Raw genomic sequence first — 19,685 nt, 5'->3', positions numbered from 1 at the left:
CAAAATTGTACTTAAGTACTTGAGGAATTTATACTTTACACCTCTGCCTCCAGGTCAGGTCAAACTACTGACATTTTTTCTCTGTGTTGCAATTCAACAGACACGGGAATGGCTGCCATACAGATTTAAGAAAAAATTGGAGTGGTTTCTTCATTTTTACCGCGGCTGTGTATCCCTGCAGGACTGGAGCACACTTTTATGTTAGGTATCAACATGTTTCAGAAGGTGCTGTAGCCCTGTACCCTGTATCACAACAACAATGATACCAATAAATACAAATATTCAAAAATAATAAAAATACATACAGAAAATATTTTTTCATTTTGCTTAACTCGATGCCCCCAGCAAATCATTTGAATGAATTGTCTCAAAATACTGTTCTTTTAACTACAGCAGCGCCTCAGAGCTATGTGCAGCAGCAGGGAATTTGAAGAATGTCTTAACAATGCCAATCCACACCTGTAGTTTGTTTATAACCTTTGTAATCCCTTTCATTGATTCCGCTGCAGATAGCAGGGATTCCACAATCCTTCAGGTGATGTGTCCTCAGCTACTTATCTAAAGAGTGAAGCGGATTAAAGTCCATGAATCATTTATTTTCCCAAAACATTGAATGGTTCCTAACCTGCGCTCTGCTTGGTCTGTTGGGCTAGAATTCCTGCTTTGTGTCCACATTTCACCTCCCGGGGTGTAAGCTGTTAATATCAGATAAAATGTTCACACTAAATTATAAATCAGACACAAAATATTTATATAACACAATGTATTAATGTGTTTTATTTGCATGTTCACTTCTTGGTTTTGACCTTTGTTAGGCCAAATCAAGTGGATGTTATTACAACCATTGAGACATGCTGGGTTTGGATAAACAGTATTTGTGTAAATGTTCTTAAACTGCAACTTTTCAAATTAGTTTTGGCTTTTAAATATAAAGCCGGTTAAATAGAATTGCACGTGTGGACTCTTCACATGATGAAACTTGAATACTGGAGCCCTGCAGCTCATCGAAGAATGCCAAACATTATTCATCTCAGATTTCCCTGGGAGCTCTGATCCGGTTTTGTGAATGGTTTTGTGTTTAGTGATGTCAGAGCAGCAGCTGAGCCACCCTCACCCCGCAGCTCCTCCCACAGAGAGAAACACCTCCCTCCTGCCTTAGCACACTCCCATCCCTTCCTCAGAGGTTGAGTAACTTTCAGACAGCAGCACAGTTCCCTGCTTATAGCCATAGGTTGCCTAACACTGGAGCACAACACATCTGTGACTGCATCTGGAGGAGCACTCTCTCCCTGTTAACACCAGCATGGTAAAGACATCTGACTGACACTGGGCTCTCTGCTTTCTCCTGCTTTGATTTGATTCTGCAACATTTTAGGATCTGGATCTGATCCGTCACAGAGTAGCACAGTGTAAGGGTGCTTTTACAGAAAGACAGAAAAATGAACTTTGATGAAATTCTCTGCCTTATTGGAGGCTTTGGGAAGTTCCAGAAGACCTTGTATATATGGATCTGTCTACCTCAGATCTTTCTGGCATTCCACATGCTGGTCTCGGTCTTCACTGGGGCCGTTCCGCCACATTTATGCCACTCCTCGGGCCTCTCAGCGGGCCCTCCGTCCTTTTCGAACTTCAACTTCAGTAGTCCGTCCTCCCCTTATGGCCAGTCTGAGCTGTCGTGCACGGTTCCTTTGAACCTCAGCGGGGATGGAGCTCCAGGCGATGGACACCCCACTGAGAAGTGCCCGGGTGGCTGGGATTACAGCACAGAGACCTTCCAAAGCACCATAGTGACTGAGGTGAGTGAAAAACCAACCGCTTGTCGGGCAGCATTCCAATTCAGGATTTGATTTGACTGAATATTTACGTTTTCCCACGATATGTCTCGATGCAGACTCCCTGCAGCTATGGAATGTGGAGCGGCTCAGACATTTTATTTTAGTGGGCGTGGCTGATACCTGAGACAGGGTAAAACGAGCTGAAGTCTGAGATGGACACCTGCGGTGCATTCATCTTCTGGCCTTTTCCACTCACCCTGTCCCCCTCCCATCTTCTGTCAGACATGAATCTGAGGTAGGGTGGGGCGGGGCAGCTGGAGCCCTCAGAGATGCAATTTGAAGTGTCACACGAGGCAACGTGTCAACACATGAGGGAAGATGTGTGCAGCGATACAGGATAGACCGGTATATCAATATAATGCTGATATTTGTGCAACAGAGCGAGCATCTATACGACCCTGAGGTGGATCCATGGCACGTGCATTTATTACGACAAGAACCAAACCCCATGGCTCAGGACATTCCTTCCCTCACCTCTAAGAATGTTTGGGATAGTTAATATGCTCCGTGATGCTGCCTTCACAAGATGTTTGCTCCTAGCTCACTGCAGCGCGCTACCTCACGGGGAGAGTTGTGAGTTGTGTTTCTATGGTTACCGTCCCTGCCAGCTTGCGCTGCTTAGCACAGCTGTAATCTGATTGGTTGTGCATCAAAAGGTCAGCGGCAGTCAAGGTCAGAGTTGAAATAATTTGAACTTTGAGGTCAGCGCTCAGTGACAACTCCTCCAAACAAACACTGCAACAGAGGAGGTCACGTGAAGCCCGTCAGTTCTTTGACATCCAGTCAGGCTCGGATAATGTTCAGAACTTAACTGGCTCATCCCAGTGTAAACACAAATGTGGTCAATAATTATCTCCTTCATGAAACTTAAATTGAAATATTAGTCTAATAATGAGGAGGGAAATGTCACTTAGTGGTATCATTATTCATCCTCTCCTTCACACAGCGGGGGGGGGGGGGGGGGGGGGGCTGTGCTGGTTGATGATAAAAGAGGATTATAATATTCCATTTCTTCTTCGGATCCCATTTTTAGGATTAAATTGTCAGTTTTAGGAGTTCAAAATGAGAAATGTGTTGTCTGAAAGAGTGTTTGTCTTCCTTGCAGTGGGACCTGGTGTGTGATGATGCCAGCCTGAACAACGTGGGCTCCTCAGTGTACATGCTCGGCCTGCTGGTTGGAGCCGTTGTATTTGGGAGCTTAGCTGATAAGTAAGTTTGTTGAAACCCATCCATCTTCAGATCACTATCGAACGGAGGAAATACCACCTTGCTACTTTTGAATGGGCTCTGACTCCAGCATTACTCTCTGAAAACGTTTTATTTCATCACATGCTGTCTGAAAATGATTCTTTACTACAATTTTCCCCTTTTGTTGACATGGAAAGCTCAGAAAGATCTTGTCTTGTTGCAGGTACGGCCGCAGGATTGTCATTCTCTGTAACCTGGCTATCCAGGCTGTGTTCGGGGTCGGGGCTGCTTTCGCCCCTAACTTCTACGTCTACACCTTCCTCCGCTTCATGGTTGGAACATCCATTTCTGGTGTCATCATGAACGCCTTTGTCCTAGGTCAGTGGCTTACAGAAAGTTATCTGTGATTTTGGTCTTTGTTTCCTAAATTGAAGTAAATTAAGATTGATTATAAATACTTTTCCTTATTTTTTATTTATAAAGGATTTGTGTTAATCAAGTGAAAAACTAGAATAATGCATTGTGACAATCGAGCAGTAAAAAATTATTTAGGCCGACAAGGATTCAAGGTCAGAGGAGTTTTTTAGGCAAGATAAGGCAGGCAAGTTCATTTACTTAGCACCTTTCAACACAAGGCAATTCAAAGCGCTTTACAAAAATAAAAGACATTAAGAGCATTAAGAAAAAGTACAGCACAAACACATTATAAAAAGGCATTTAAAAACAGTCATTAAAAAGCAAGCGGATACAAGCGGCCGAAATGGGATTTCTCCGCAGGGTGGCTGGCATCTCCCTTAGGGATAAGGTGAGAGGTCCAGTCATCCGGGAGGGACTCGGAGTAGAACCGCTGCTCCTTCGCGTTGAAAGGAGCCAGTTGAGGTGGTTCGGGCACCTAGTGAGGATGCCACCTGGGTGCCTCCCTAGGGAGGTGTTCCAGGCACGTCCAGCTGGGAAGAGACCGAGGGGTAGAGCTAGGACCAGGTGGAGGGATTATATCTCTTCACTGGCCTGGGAGCGCCTTGGAATCCCCCAGTCAGAGCTGGTTGATGTGGCCAGGGAAAGGAAAGTTTGGGGCTCTCTGCTGGAGCTGTTACCTCCGCGACCCTGACGGAAAAGCGGGAGAAGATGGATGGATGGATGGATGGATGGCAGCAGAAACACATTATAGAAAGGCATTTAAAAACAGTCATTTAAAAGCAAAGATAATGAAATAAACGCAACAGGTATAACATACATGAATAAAAGTTACAGTGCAGAATAAAAGTCACTGTGCAATGTTAGATCAGAACAGTTCAATTAAAAGCAGCGGCAAAAAGAAATGTTTTCAGCCTGGAGTTAAAAGTAGTAGGAGTTGCAGCAGCCCTGCAGGGTTCTGGGAGTTTGTTCCAGATATTTGAAGCATAATAACTGAACGCTGCTTCTCCTTGTTTAGTTCTAAGTCTGGGGACAGAAAGCTGTAGGCAGATGAATAAATTGGGTCCTTCTCAAAAGGCCCAGTTAGTAATGAGAAGTACTGCCAATTCTTTTGATCAGTAAATAACAGCGTGTCTTGCGGCACTGGACAAGCTTTACAAAGTCTGAGAAAGAAAGCCTGATGATGATGTTTACATGTGGTTTCTCAACTAGTTGTTGTTACAGTTACAGTATGATGTGTGTCCCTTTCCTCTGTGGATCCTGCAGGCACGGAGTGGACGGGATCCAAGCAGCGGATGTTGGCTGGTATAATCACTGACTACTTCTTCGGCGTGGGTTACATTCTGCTGGCAGGAGTGGCGTACCTTATACGAGACTGGCGTAAACTACAGTTGGCTATCTCAGCACCGGGTTTCCTCTTCATCTTTTACATCTGGTGAGTAGGCAGCATTGGGACCCTGAATATGCAGGATGTACTGTTTGTCAAAACTGCTTTTAAAAAGTCTATCATCCCTTTTCCTCCCCTATGATTAAAAATGAATAGTGTAGCGAATGCTCAATGTCATGCTCAAGCTACATTCCTCTCCTATCTATTTAGCATAACAGGAAAATGTAAAGAGCTATTTGAGGAGTAGCTCTCTTTGTGCCTCTTGCTAGATATCCCTTTTAAAGCAAAGATACAAAGTTATTCACAGGATAGATATACAAGAAAAGAAGAAACATGCCAAAGGGCCCAAAACCCAACCCTCCGTATCACCAGCTGTAATATATACATCCACCAACCTGTCAGATTCAAATTGCATTGTAAAAAATACAAACCCTGGTTAAAGCCTCATCAAGTTGCGCAAAACAAAATCTCAAATCTTGTTTGTGTTTTCTGGCCTGCACTAAATTTCTCCGCATCGACCCATACAGAGAAATAAAACGTCCCAATTTCTGACTTGCATCCATGCTCCTCTCTAAAACAACAAGAAGTATCAGAATGTTATATCAACAACATGAACACAATCAACACATTCCTTATGACATCATGAACAGCAATATGGCACGACAAGAGGTTCTGCTTCACTGCATGGATAAAAGAGGAATGATACCAGCACAGCTTCCAGAATAACTCCTCGATGGTACTAAAGAAACACCTTCGTCTGACCTGAAAGGGGTTCATAAAGGGCTGTGTCCCGAGGGTGAGCCAAACACACACAGGATGGGCTCTACATGCTGACAAAAAAAAGCCATACACTGGATGTGTTTTGGGTTAGGGGTGCGTTTTGATCATCACTATTTTGGGTAATATGAATTTACAGTGAAGACTCCAAAAAGTGCCAGTGCCAATGAAACCACGGCCTGTAGAGAGTAGACTAAAGCACTCAGAGCGCTAACCAAGAGAGGGAATGGAGATTGCAAACAGTTATCGCAACAGTTCCGGCTCTGGTCTTGAGTGAAAGTACGCCGAGCTATCTCTGATGTAGAAATCAGGCACCAGGCAGGCTATCATGCTAGTATATGTTGTGATCTCCAAATCCTATGCAGCCAGTAAAACCAGCTCAAATAGGTTAAAGTTTTAACTAATAAAACCATTAAACTGTTAAAAGTGAAGCCATGTCGAATGCAATAAACCCTCCAACATCAGGAGACTCCAGATGTTCTGCCTGGAAATGTGGCTGGCTACTTTAACCAAACTAAACATCCCCTCTGTGTCTATGTTAATGTGAAGTCTTAGCATTCTCTTTCATTTTCAGGGTGTTGCCGAAGTCAGCTCGCTGGTTAATGGCCAATGACAGACAGGAGGAAGCATGGGAACTGATCCGGAAAGCAGCGCAGATCAATGGGAAGCCCCTCAGCAAAGATCTGGAGATGTGTCAGGTAGAAATGCAACATTACAATGTTAATGTTTTAGAAGTCAATAGTTATATTACATTTAAAAGTCTAATATTTCCTCTTTCAAATTGGTCAAAAACAGTATAAAATACCCTTCACAGACTAAACAGATCCTCACTGAACACACTGTAGCTCCTATTGCTTTAGCAGCAGGGAGAATGTTCTAGCTGTATAACAGGCACTTCAGTATCACTCTGAAGCAACCATTATTACTTTGCATAAATGTTCCACCCCTCATTATCATTTCAACATGCAAACTACCCCATCAGTACTGGGTTTTGTTCTTTTATAGCCCTGATTCCAAAGTCTTAACTGTCTTCCTCTGTGTTTCACCAGGTCTGTAGAGCTGAGGTGAAGAATGAGGTGCAGAAAAAACACTCATTTGTTGACCTGGTTAGAACCCCGAAGATGAGGAAGCAGTCTTTGATTGTGTTTTATCTCTGGTAAGGAAGTTGCCTTTGTCTTTCTACACTGACAAAACTGAAACGCTGACTTTAATCAAATTTATTATGTCAGCGTTTCAGTGTTTTCAGCGTATCAGTGCCTGATGTGTAAATGGAGCCTTGTCCATGTGCAGTCACTGACTCACTTCATGCTCTGACCACCTCATGACAGCCATTGTTGCACTGGTGCTGCTGTAAGGCTTTTTATTGGTTTAGGGTTTATCATTGACACAACCCAACATCACAGGGTCTTAGCCCCCGAGTAAAACTGTGTTTGCTCTGCTCCCACATTCCTAACAGTCTGTGCGTTGCCTCTCCAACACACTCCTCCAACATCTCCTATCAACGCTGTGTTCAGGCAGGGATGGATGGATGGATGGTTGGATGGATGGATGGGTGGATGGATGGATGGGTGGATGGATGATGGATGGATAGTCAAATGTCAAAGTTCTTCATGATTATGAAATACCTTACTCTGATGAATTTATTAAAGATTCAGGCAGCTGTGTAACATAACCTTAACAAACACAAAACAATTATTGGAACTGTACGTATATCTAGACTAAAACTAGAATGTCAAATTACAGTGAAAGGGGAGCCTGAAATTATTACTAAAATGTAATTGATTTGCTCTTGCTGCTCATTTTTTACATACTGACTTGTATCAGTCAACTGAGTGTTTATAAGGATGACTTAGATTCCTGCCACACAGCTGTGCGGCTGGGAGGATTACTTTTATGGGAAAGTAGGGAATGTGAAATTGGCAACCCTGTGCAGGTCAGGGAGTTTAGAAGAGCAAAACCAGACCAAAGCCACGGATGCTCTGCCTGGTTAGAGACGTAATAATGTTCATGAATGGATTGTAAGAAGAGGAATGTACACTGAAGAAACTGAAACATTAACTCTAATTAAATGTATTGTGTCAACATTTTTCACAAAACTGTAGGTTAGTTGAAAGCAATAATTTTGAGTTGAACCTATTTAGTCTTAATATTACAGTACAGTAATACAGTTATGTGAAATCTGTTGACGTAATACATTAATACATATAAAGGAAAGTTTAAAGATCACTGCCACCAACAGTGGAATCAGTATTCACATTATCTACCAAATTATTGCGCCATCATTTAAATGACTGTGGTTCTCTGTATGAGCTAGTCTGCTTAGCAATAATTATAATTTATAATCAATATTATTAAACTATTAATATTGATAATATCATGAAAAGAGCTTGATAATAACTGCAAGTTAACTCTAGCATTAGGTAAAACATACAATGGAATGCTTAACAAATGATTGATAATTATTGATTTGATTATTAATAGTTATTCATTATTTGGATATTGACAAAAAAATGGCCCTGTGAAATAGTTTTGTTCTTATACATTTATGTTTTACCTTACATGAATGATTCTTGTTCAAACTGCAATGAATGCTATCATTGAGAGAAACTGCACATTACATCACATTACATTAGGCTGATGCTTTTACCAAGAGCGACTTACAATAAGAGTAAAACACATAAAGATTCCAACTCCCAACAACATGAAGGTGCGGATATATTCACTTCCAGAGTCATACCGTTGTGAGTACAGGTGGATGAGTTTCAAGGCCTCATATAACTTTTTAAAGTGCTGGAATTTTTGTATTTTATTTAATTTTAATAATAGAAAGAAGCAGGAACCCTTAACGGTCCCACAAAGAGGAAATTTACATTCTGACACCTCTGTAGCACTTGGTCTTTTGGGGACTAGAACCGGTGACCTTCCCAAGCCAAGTCCCTACGGACCTCGCCACCACGGCCCACAAAATGATTTAATAATTTAAAAGTTAAAGATGTCCTTTTTCTGGGAGAGTGTGATGTTATACAGGAGTGCAGTGTCCCTTTGGGATGGGCTGCTCAGTGTCCCCTGAAAGACCTCTATATTCCCTCCTGTCTCAGGTTTGCCAATGTGCTGGTGTACTACGGCCTGTCTCTGAACATTTCTGACTTTGGAATGAACATCTATCTGACCCAGCTGATCTTCGGCCTGGTAGAGATGCCTGCACGCACCATCACCCTGTTCACCCTCAACCGTTCTCGCAAGTTCTCCCAGCTAGCTTTCCTGGCTGTGGGGGGCACCGCCTGCCTGCTCACCATCTTCATCCCCGATGGTACACACACACACACACACACACACACACACACACACACACACACACACACACACACTCATGTACATACTGTATTCTTCAGATGTTCGCTCTTGTCCCTGTCGTGGCTGCTGATTGGCTCATTTTATCAACACACTCTTTGGTGTGCTATTATTAAAGAAGGGGAGGTGTGAGGAGGCTTGTTCTTCAGTGACAAAGCAGCCATGTAACTCCAATGTCTCCGGTCCTTTTCTGAAACGCTCTTCTGTGTTCTGTCCTCTAGACTTGTCTGTCATTAAGACCGTGCTGGCCATGATCGGGAAGTTTGGGATCACAGCCTCTCTGTCTATTATTTACGTGTACTCGGCGGAGGTGTTCCCCACGGTTATCAGGTGAGTGTTCCCTCTCAGTTACTACAAACCTGCCCCCATAAGTGGACATTTCTTATATTCATGTTTTATCATGAATATAAGAAATGTTGCAGAGGCAGGATACATGTTCTTGCTGGTCGACATCACTGTAGGTCATGTCTCTGAGCAGTGGAAGTGACTCAGTGAATCAGTAACCCGTTTGTGTGTCCCTGCCAGACAGAATGGGATCGGCATCGGCTCCATGTGTGCTCGGACCGGAGGGGTCCTGGCTCCCATGATGCACCTGCTAAGGAGACTCAATCCTCATGCTCCCATGGTGCTGTGCGGCCTCTGCCCTCTGCTGGGCTCTGCCCTCACCCTTCTGCTCCCGGAGACTGCCAATAAGCCCCTGCCCGACACCATCGAGGACATAGAGGGACCCCTCCTCAGGTGTGATACCAACACTCTCAGATAGGGTTGTCGTTGTTACCGCAAGCTAATCACATTACCAAGTCTGACCCCAGCCTCCTCCCGTAGTTCCAGCGCGGATGGTTATCATGAATTGCATGACCAGGAAAAGGTAACGAGAGCAAAGAATTCAAGGGTCAAGTGTTTTTATCATTATGTGCAGAGTCTCTACAGTGGAGTTACGGCACTGAAAATCTTAGGTCCCAAGCTCCTCCAACAGTGCAACATATTATAAAAGCATATAAGACAAAATAATAATAGAAATGAAGAGTGAATAGAATATAAACACAATAAGGTACATTATGCTTGGCATGATGAAAGAGATCAAGTATATGTACATGTAGTAGAATGAAATATACAATAACAGAATGTAAGAGTTAAGATTAAATATTGTACATTGACTTACAATTAAATACTGTTTGTAATTAAATAAATAGTGTGATGCAACCAGGTACATTATTGGTTTATGGAGTCACTTTACAGAGCTGAGGTGTTAAACACTGTGGGATGAAACTGTCTCTGAGTCCAGTGGTTTTGGTCCTGATGCTGCGGTACCGCCTGCCAGACGGCAGCAGACAAGACAGTTTGTTGCTGGGGTGATGGGGGTCTTTCATAATCCTGTGGGCTTTCTTCCTGAGCCGCTGGGAGTAGTGGTCCTCCATGGATGGCAACTTTGTCCTGCTAATGTGCTGTGCAGTTTTCACCACCCTCTGTAGATCCTTCCTGCTGAGATTCAAGATTCAAGATTCAAGAAGCTTTATTTATCCCGAGGGAAACTGAGGGCGGTGCAACTGCTGTACCAGGCCATGATGCAGCCAGTCAGGATGCTCTCTATGGTGCACCTGTAGAGAGTCAGGATGCTCTCTATGGTGCACCTGTAGAAGGTCCAGACCCTCTCTATGGTGCACCTGTAGAAGGTCAGGATGCTCTCTATGGTGCACCTGTAGAGAGTCAGGATGCTCTCTATGGTGCACCTGTAGAGGGTCAGGATGCTCTCTATGGTGCACCTGTAGAGGGTCAGGATGCTCTCTATGGTGCACCTGTAGAGGGTCAGGATGCTCTCTATGGTGCACCTGTAGAGGGTCAGGATGCTCTCTATGGTGCACCTGTAGAGGGTCAGGATGCTCTCTATGGTGCACCTGTAGAGGGTCAGGATGCTCTCTATGGTCCACATGTAGAAGGTCTGCAGAGTATCTTGGAGTCCATGGTGAACCTCCACAGCACTCCTGACTGGAGACTGCTGGACATCAGTAAGAAGCCCATGGTCCCAAGCCGGATTCGAACCCGGGTCCTCTGCTTGGGGACCAAACCCCAGTACATGGTCCGTCAGCTCTACCAATCGAGCTATACGACGGCCGTCGTGCCTTTTTCAATTCCAAATTATAAAAGCCAAGTCTTTCTTTATAGATTTCAAAGTGAAACTGCCCTAGTCCTGATCTCTCGGGACTTCAATCATGCCTCTCTCTGAAAAACTCTGCCCACATTCAAACAATATGTCACCTGCACCACCAGAGACAGTAAAACACTGGACTTACTGTACGACAACACCAAGGAGGCGTACAGCTCATCACCCCTTCTTCCCCTGGGCAGATCTGACCACAACATGCTCCACCTCCTGCCTGTGTATCAACCTCTGGTCTACAGACAGCCGGTGCCCACGCGCAGCCTGAAGAGGTGGTCTGAGGCGTCTGAAGAGGCCCTTAAAGACTGTTTCGACACTACTGCGTGGGATGTGTTCACTGACTCTCACAGGGAGGACATCAACAGCCTGACTGACTGCATTACCGACTATATTAACTTCTGTGAGGAAAACGTATACATCAGGACTGTACAGTGTTTTCCAAACAACAAACCCTGGATTACCCCTGACATAAAGGCTCTCCTGAAGGACAAAAAGAGGGCCTTTCGATCAGTCAACAGAGAGGAGCTGAAGGTCGTACACAGGGAACTGAGGTGGAAGATCAGAGAGGGGAAAAACAGCTACAGGAAGAGGATGGAGGAACAGCTGCAGCAGAGGAACGTCAGCGGGGTCTGGAGAGGCCTAAAAACCATCTCTGGCTACAAAGGGCTGGACTCCCATGTCCGGGGGGACCATCAGTGGGCAAACAACCTGAACATTTTCATCAATAGATTTGATCAGTCAGGCGCCCCTCCCCAGACCCATTCCCCCCTGCTGCACCCCCCATTGTCCCCAATGCCTGGAAATGGCCCTGTCACCTCTCACACCTCCACCCAGCCCCCGACCTTCGGCTCACAGACATTTTTCACACCAGCCCCTGTTTCTTCTTCCCCCGCGGACAGCACCTTGTCCCTCACAACCAACCAAGTGAGAAGGGAGCTGCAGAGGTGTAAGGCGTGAAGGCAGCAGGTCCAGATGGCATCAGCTCGAGGCTCCTGAAACTCTGCGTGGACGAACTGTGTGGGATTGTGGAGTTTCTGTTCAACCTGAGCCTGAAGCAAGGGAGGGTATCACTACTGTGGAAGATGTCGTGTGTGGTACCTGTGCCAAAGACCCCTCATCCCAAGGACTTTAACAGCTACCGGCCGGTGGCGCTGACATTGCAGCTGGTGAAGACCCTGGAGAGGCTGGTCCTTGGACACCTTCGGCCCCTTGTGAGACCATCGATGGACCCGCTGCAGTTCGCCTACCAGCCTGACATCGGGGCGATCCATCTCCCACCTGGAGAAGGCTGGGGGCACTGTGAGCATCATGTTCTTTGATTTCTCCAGTGCCTTCAACACCATCCAGCCCCTGCTCCTGAGAGACAAGCTGCAGATCTCGGGGGTGGATCACCAGAATGTCAATCAGACACCATCATCTGCAGTACAGAGGCCCCCCAGGGGACGGTGCTGGCACCATTTCTCTTCACCCTCTACACTGCAGACATCACCCACAACACACCGACCTGCCACCTGCAGAAGTTCTCTGACGACTCTGTCATCGTCGGCCTCATCTCCAACGAGGATGAAAGGGAGTAAAGAGAACTGACGCAGGACTTCATCCTTTGGTGCCAGAGGATCCGCCTCTGGCACCAGACCAAGGAGCTGGTGGTGGATTTCAGACGGCTCCAACACTTCCCCCCCAACACCAGTGAACATCCAGGGAGTGGATATAGAGATTGTGAAATCCTACAAGTCCCTGGGTGTTCATCTGAACAATAAACTGGACTGGTCCAACAACTCTGCTGCTCTCTACAATAAGGGACAGAGCAGACTCTTTCTGCTGAGGAGACTGAGGTCTTTTGGGGTGTAGGGGGCACTCAGTCAGACCTTCTATGACTCTGTGGTGGCATCAGCCATCCTTCATGGTATGGTCTGCTGGGGCAGCAGCATCACGGCTGCTGACAGGAAGAGACTGAACAGACTAATAAAGAAGGCCAGCTCTGTCCTGGGGAGTCCTCTGGACACTGTGGTGGTGGTGGGAGACAGGAGAATGGCAGCCAAGCGGTCCTCCCTGCTGGACAATGTGTCCCACCCCCTCCAGGACACCCTGTCCGCACTGTGCAGCTCCTTCAGTGACACACTGCTGAACCTGCGGTGTCTCACAGAGAGATACTGCAGGTCCATCCTTCCTGCAGCGGTCAGACTTTACAACCAGCATGGCCCCCGGTAGACCCCTGATACACACCACAACAAAACTAGTTGTGCAATAACAATTTATGTGCAATATATAAACATAAATATGCCATTATCAATAACTGTGCAATACTTACCTGGCTGCCATATCTCACTACAGGATGTGTATTTTGTAAATTGTGTGTTTTTCTTTATCTTCATATTTTCTTTTGTAAAGCTTCTTTGGCTCTGTTGCTGCTGTTGCAAATTTAGATTTCCCCTCTGTGGGACGAATAAAGGGATTCTGATTCTGATGAAGTTTGTTGAATATACTATCAGTCAGATTTTTTGTGACAAGCTGTGGCTGACGTGGAATCACAGCTAAATTGGATAAATTCACACCAATGCTTTCTGTTTCTATGCTGATTCACCGTTTTTAAACTATTACCTATAAACACAGATATTGGCAAAGCTATTGGCAGGCAGGGTCCCGGCTTGTCCTGGAAAGATTTGAGAGTGTCATACGCCCTTGAGCCTGGACCCAGCACATATCACTTAGAGCTTGTTGCCTTTTGTGCACACACATCCTTATCAGGCTCCGGAGACAGGGTTGCGGTCTTGAGGGGGGAGGAGGTGGAGGACGTTTTGGTTTGGATGATAATGGTCGGCATGGTGGGGACCACAGGGGAGATGGTGCATGTGTCTGCTTTGGTGTTTTTGGTGGGCGTCGTAGAATGAAGGGTTTTATTTTGGTGCAAAGCCTATACAGTTCCATCATGTGGTCAGTGAACTCCATGAAGGGGGAGGAGGGGGGGGAAAGGGTGAGCGGAGAGTAGAGAGAGCTGGATGGCATTTTGGGGGTTGGAGGGAGAGTATCCTCAAAGGCGTTGATAAGGGGGGTGAGGAGCAGTGCAGACTCCTACTTTTGTCTCATAGGTCTCGCATAATCGCGACTCTCCTCAGGCGGGTGCAGTGATAGGTCATCAAGGTTCTCTACGCGCTGTGTTGTGTCTTTCTCCTGTTTTGATTCCTCTTGTCCTTGGCAGAGGGAGCAGATTGATGATGCAGGCAGTTGAATATGTTAGAAATTACAAAATGACTCCTGACTTCTTCAAGCTAAGTTAGGATAGCCAGGTGTCAACAAGCCATATGTGAGACAAAGAGTATGTTTGTGCAGGACAATGCAGGACAATACATGTTACTGCGTTGCTAAGAGCTAGTTTAGATTGAAACAATGTCTACCTGTCACCTACATGTGCAATTAAAAAATAATGCTGGCGCAGCTCACAAAACCTGTCCGGGAGTCGCCCTCCATGGTTACACCCAGAAGTAAATACATTTCCCTGTTTCCCCTGTTTTTAGAGATATTGCTAAGGAGGAAAACACTTTGTGAGTCTCCTTGCACCGGGGCACATATTTATGAATAAAAGACAGCAAAAAGTGCGTTTTGCATAATAGGGGACCTTTAAAGATTATGATTTAGTTTTTTGATTTCCTTGCATCCTGGTTGTTGCAAGGGCAGGTATGTGCCGGACCCAAACTGTAACATGAGAACCCCTCATTACAGATTGGAAGTGTAATAGAGGAAGATGTGTGGCCTTCACCAACGTATGTTTCTTCTCCTTCATTTTATAAACCAGTGTTCTGTTAATGAATCACGAGTTAAGATAGTAGGGGTGTGGACTTGCACCTTTTTTTACTTCCACCAAAGAAAAGCACTCCTTAAACAAGCTGCTTGGAGTTGGAGTTGAAGCAGATATTTATAAAACTAAGAGAAGAAGTTGAATTTCAAGGCTGTGTTTCTCCTCCAGACTCCCCAGTGCTCCTCCAGCTGTACCTGGCTCTGAGCTGGTTTTATTTCACATTTCCATCTTTCCTTTTGCAGTGAGGAGGACAGCGGCGTCTCTGAGAGCTCTCTGGGGAAGACAGACGTTGGGGCAGCACCATGACGGACTGATGCAGCGGGATGCGTGCTGCCTCATCCGAGCACTCAATGATCTCAGCACTATTCCCCAGACTTCCAGAGAAGGTCCAGGTTACATTTTGTTTATGCACACACTTCAGTAAACAACAGTCTGTGTGTAGGTATTTTTTCACCTTTTACAATGTACACGTTTGTTTTGATATGCCATCTTTGCTTTTGATACAGTATTAGATATCATCAGCTGATTTATCAGTGGAATGAAATCAGTGATTATACAGTATGTAATGTTAGGAATAAAATAGACTCTTTACGTCAGTATGTATGATCAGAAAAATGGAAATATAGCGTAATGCTGCTGTCATCGTCACTAATATAATGTGACTTAAGTTGTTACTCTGAAGTGTTAATTTTTACTATTTGTACTATAAAGATTAACTAACACAATTGATGTTGTACTTTATTTATTTATTTGTTTTTGTTGTGGGAAGAGTTTCAAATGATTAGTGACATATGGACAGCAGTAAGTCTGCTAGTAGCCGTTGTGTGTACTTAAAATAAGTTGTTGGACAGGGCTACACAATGAAGATGAGATTTCAAGATAAAAAGGATGAATTTGGATAAAATAGATGACTGTTATCTGTCCTAATTTATTTATGGACGAATAAATAGTTTTACAATTAGTTTTAAGAGACCAGTTCTTGTTGGTAAACTGCACCCAACTTCACTCCTGTCCAGACGGAGAACAAGGCCTACAGATCTGTGTGCCTTTCTTTCAATGATTCGTCCTTCTTAAGCCAGTAAACAGAAAAACAACTGCAAAGCGTCCTGTTGTTGCTTTTCCCTTGTCTACAGTTTATGTTCAAAATATAATTTGAGCAAGGTGGTGGGCCGAAACTCTCCGAAGAAACAAAACAAAAGCCCTCTCAAACTCTGTCTGATAATGACGTATCTGTGGAAGGGGGGGTTGAGAGAGGGTTGAACTTTTATTATGGGTACAATAAATCAGGAGTTTGTCTTCCAGCATGAAACACTTTGTGAGGGTTTCTAACTGTCCTTGAGTAGGCCTGCTGGGACACGACCCCTGAGAGTCCTTTATTAACACATATTATTGTTTTGACTATTTCTCTGATGGCTTATATGCAATTGATAAAGCATGGATCATTTATTATTGACTTAATTAGAAAGTTACTACTAGGTAAAGACTAATAGCTAACTCAAACAGTTTTCTCCAAGCCTTGGAACAGTGCCAAGGCTTAGAGAACACACTCAGAGCAACCTGTCTGTGTTTCTTAAGGGAAATTGTCAGAAATGCAAGGCACTGAAGTCTTTGTAACATATTTTTCCCACACTCAATTTAAAATAATGTATTTGTCTTTGACATTAGTGCTGCTAAGCATCCTCCGCTGTTGCAGGATCATACTAGCCTATTGGCCTGAAGGCGTGCAAGCGCCTGCACAGGAATGTTTGTGTCAATCCCCTCTGAAAAATAAATACCGATTGATTAGGACATCCGATTGACACCACAATTCGCCGATGTTCCCTAAACGTCTCATTATGCACGTGTTGCCAATGGCAACAATAAACAATTGCTTCCTTCAGCACTACAGGCTGATACAAACTATAGGTGTTTCTGCTCCACAGTCATTTGTAAATCCACTATTGGTGTGGTGACTTCACAGCTACAGTATTGTTGGATTGTGATGTTTTTGCTTGTAGACTTTAACACTTTTTGAATGCATTTAATTTATTCATTACACAACCACTGATAGATTGTCGTTGGTTATGCTCTCTAGACATCGAGCGTGCATTTCAGTTATGAAGCGTATATAGTGACGTGCGGTGAGGGGAGGCAGGTGAGGCCGTGCAGGCCATGAAGAAATACATTTAATGATCATATTTATCCAGTTGTTTGTATTATAAAGTTATTTTCCTTTTAATTTCACCAGTTTTACATTATTTTGATCCAAAATTGCTGAATTTTCATATTCACGTTCAAACACTGAGAACGGCTGCTCGGTGAGGTACCAACCTGCTGACATGCTATACAGGGAGACTGTAACTGCTGTCTGTCTGTATGTCGCTATTAAAATGTTCAAACACTCTGGCTATATTAACTAATTTCCATACTTTAGCTGGTGTATATAATATACAGTGTTGTTTGTCAACTGTATGTCTGTAATGTGTCTCTTGTGCTGAGCAAAACCGCTGCGAAGAGAGACTAGGTGAGGCACGCAGTTCTCCTGCCTCATGGCAGTGGGTGCTAGTGAGTCCAGTGATTCTTCGTGCGCTGCAGAATAAGTGACAGCGAGCTAAAATTTACAGTTAAGTCAAGTGCAGTCGTTTGCTTATTTTTTCGTCTCGCCTGACCCTACTTTTAGAATGGAGGATTGCATATCCAAACTAAAACAATTTTCTAAGATGGACTTCATTTATAAATAAAGGTAATATCGCAATAACATTTTTAATTACATGTGCTTTATTGAGTGATACAGTTTTTTATATGTGAAGACTGCTGATTTGGGATTTTAAACATAACACCATTAACTGCTGCCATTCAAATAATGAATAAGATGCTCTAAGGTTCAAATCTGATTGTGATGACGTCAGTGCCTCACCAGCCATGAACTTCACCGCACGTCACTGATATATATATATATATATATATATATATATATGTGGTGTGTGTATGCGTAGCCTTCATAATAACGTCGTCCTCCAGGCAGCGTCAGGTAAAAAAGTTGGTTAGCCTTCCCAAACCTGAGCCTCCCGCGCCGCCTATATGAAGGATTTAAAAAAGATAAATCAATGTGAAATCTTTCCTTTCCCAGGCTTACTTACAGATGTGTTCCGTTACAATTACTTACATTTATTAAAATAAACTAAATAATCATTAACCAATCTGAGTTTCAAAGTATAGAAGTAATGTAACCTGATTGTTTTCTGTTACTTTTGGATCACCTCAATATCAAATGCATTGCAAAAGAAAAAAGAAATATCAATAAGAGGTTGTTTACTGAAGTTTATTATGTTAGAAAACAAAACAATCAAGGAAATCAAGATATGTAGTATCATGAAAGTGTCCTCTGCTCAGATATTTAATATAAATAGGAACACTGTTTTTTAGAAATGTAACAGTAATCTGATTACGACGTTTTAATGTAATTGTAAGGGAATACAGTTTCCTTCTTTTTATCCTGATTACCCCATTACATGTAATCCGTTACTCCCCGAGCCTGGATGAGTATATGAACAAATAACAAAAAATGAAAAAAAATGGACAAATGAACAAAGTTTTCAGTTTTCCAAAGTGAACACAAGATGGCGCTCCAACATTAAGTAACATTTAACATGCTCTGCAGCTCATCCAGCTGTTGGTCACTGCAAAAGAGAAAACATGGAATCTAGTCCAAAATGTATATCAAGACTTTTGAGTCATGTAACTTTTGAAACCTTGCAACACAAATGAACTAGGAACTAAGCGGATAGTGTATGTGTTACTATATTTCTATCAGAGACCTTTATACCAATTTGGTATTGGTTTTGTTTTATCCACTCTTTTATAAAGCATCTATAAGCTCGTCAAAGTCTAGGATATTATAGTTTTAGATATTTGTATCAAATAAACATTGTCTAAAAAACCATTTACACGCTTAGCACTTCCATCCCTGTCCCACCCACCGTCTATCTTCACTGTCCCCTGATTGGACGGGCGTCCTGTTAATCAATGGACCGGGCCCGTGATGCGCTGTTCAATTGCTTTTGAAAAGCTGGGGATTTTTTATTGGTCCGGACAAATCAAGTGGGATTATTAACGCAACACATTACCAAACAAATGGTAAAAAGGTATTAGATTTTTTAAGACAAAAAAGTAATTTACATAGACTGATTCCTGTCATAGGGAGTGGGCTGCTAAACTAAATCCACTAATATAGCATTAATCATTATCAAAACATGAGTGTTCTTTTAACATCACAGTCTGCACCCTGTCTCATAAGAACAATGAGAACGTTCCTTCTCTTATTTCCTCGGATAAATATTCAATTTAACCTGCAACATCTGCTTTAGGTATGCTGAGTGTGATACTTCCGACAGCCCTTGAAGGCAGCAGCAGTTTATTGTGGCCCTGCAGAGCTAACGCCATCACAGCAGCAGCAGCAGCAGCACGGCGACATCATTCTGTCAAAGCATTTCTACATAACGGAATGGAATATTGAGCTGCGGGTTACTAGACGCGTGTGAACTGGTAAGACACACTGTTTCTATTTTACCCATCATTCTGCTCGCTTCTATCTCTGAAGTAGAATGACTTACTTTGATTTTTTTCAGCTATTTCTATAATCTTTATTATTATTATTGACATCTCTTGCATGTAAAGGTGATTAGCCTCTTAGCTAGCTAACTCTCCTCTGTATGAAAGGCTTTCTAGGTGACGCGTTGGCTTTTTAATGCGACGTGTTCTCAGTGAAATATGAACACACACACACACACACACACACAC

General features: G+C 43.5%; 2 protein-coding genes across 4 annotated transcripts in view; both read left to right on the top strand.

Moving 5' to 3' along the window:
* Positions 1–719: 719 nt before the first annotated feature.
* On the top strand, positions 720–15,631 carry si:dkey-119m7.4 (uncharacterized protein LOC560629 homolog). 2 transcript variants are annotated; one of them, XR_010167535.1, is made up of 10 exons: positions 720–1,796; positions 2,941–3,044; positions 3,247–3,401; positions 4,704–4,872; positions 6,176–6,299; positions 6,651–6,757; positions 8,700–8,911; positions 9,174–9,282; positions 9,482–9,690; positions 15,149–15,631. XR_010167535.1 is itself a non-coding variant. In XM_063902523.1 (10 exons), the coding sequence occupies exons 1-10, from the start codon at positions 1,440–1,442 to the stop codon at positions 15,210–15,212; spliced, it is 1,614 nt and encodes a 537-aa protein (XP_063758593.1). In that variant the 5' UTR covers positions 721–1,439; the 3' UTR covers positions 15,213–15,631. The 2 variants fall into 2 exon arrangements, 1 of the variants encoding a protein (XP_063758593.1); XM_063902523.1 differs by having other exon boundaries at positions 721–1,796; positions 9,478–9,690.
* A 3,638-nt stretch (positions 15,632–19,269) lies between these two features.
* The window catches only part of fynb (FYN proto-oncogene, Src family tyrosine kinase b), a 78,991-nt gene continuing 78,575 nt past the window's right edge, over positions 19,270–19,685 (top strand). For both annotated transcript variants that reach the window (XM_063902522.1, XM_063902519.1), the window contains exon 1: positions 19,270–19,430. The gene's annotated coding sequence lies outside the window, so the exon portion shown is untranslated. The remainder of the gene's footprint in view (positions 19,431–19,685) is intronic.

This window comes from Eleginops maclovinus, chromosome 15, assembly GCF_036324505.1.
Source record: "Eleginops maclovinus isolate JMC-PN-2008 ecotype Puerto Natales chromosome 15, JC_Emac_rtc_rv5, whole genome shotgun sequence".
Classification (NCBI taxonomy): domain Eukaryota; kingdom Metazoa; phylum Chordata; class Actinopteri; order Perciformes; family Eleginopidae; genus Eleginops; species Eleginops maclovinus.
The sequence above is the reverse complement of the archived record's forward strand: the minus strand, read 5'-3'. Positions and strand labels throughout refer to the sequence as shown.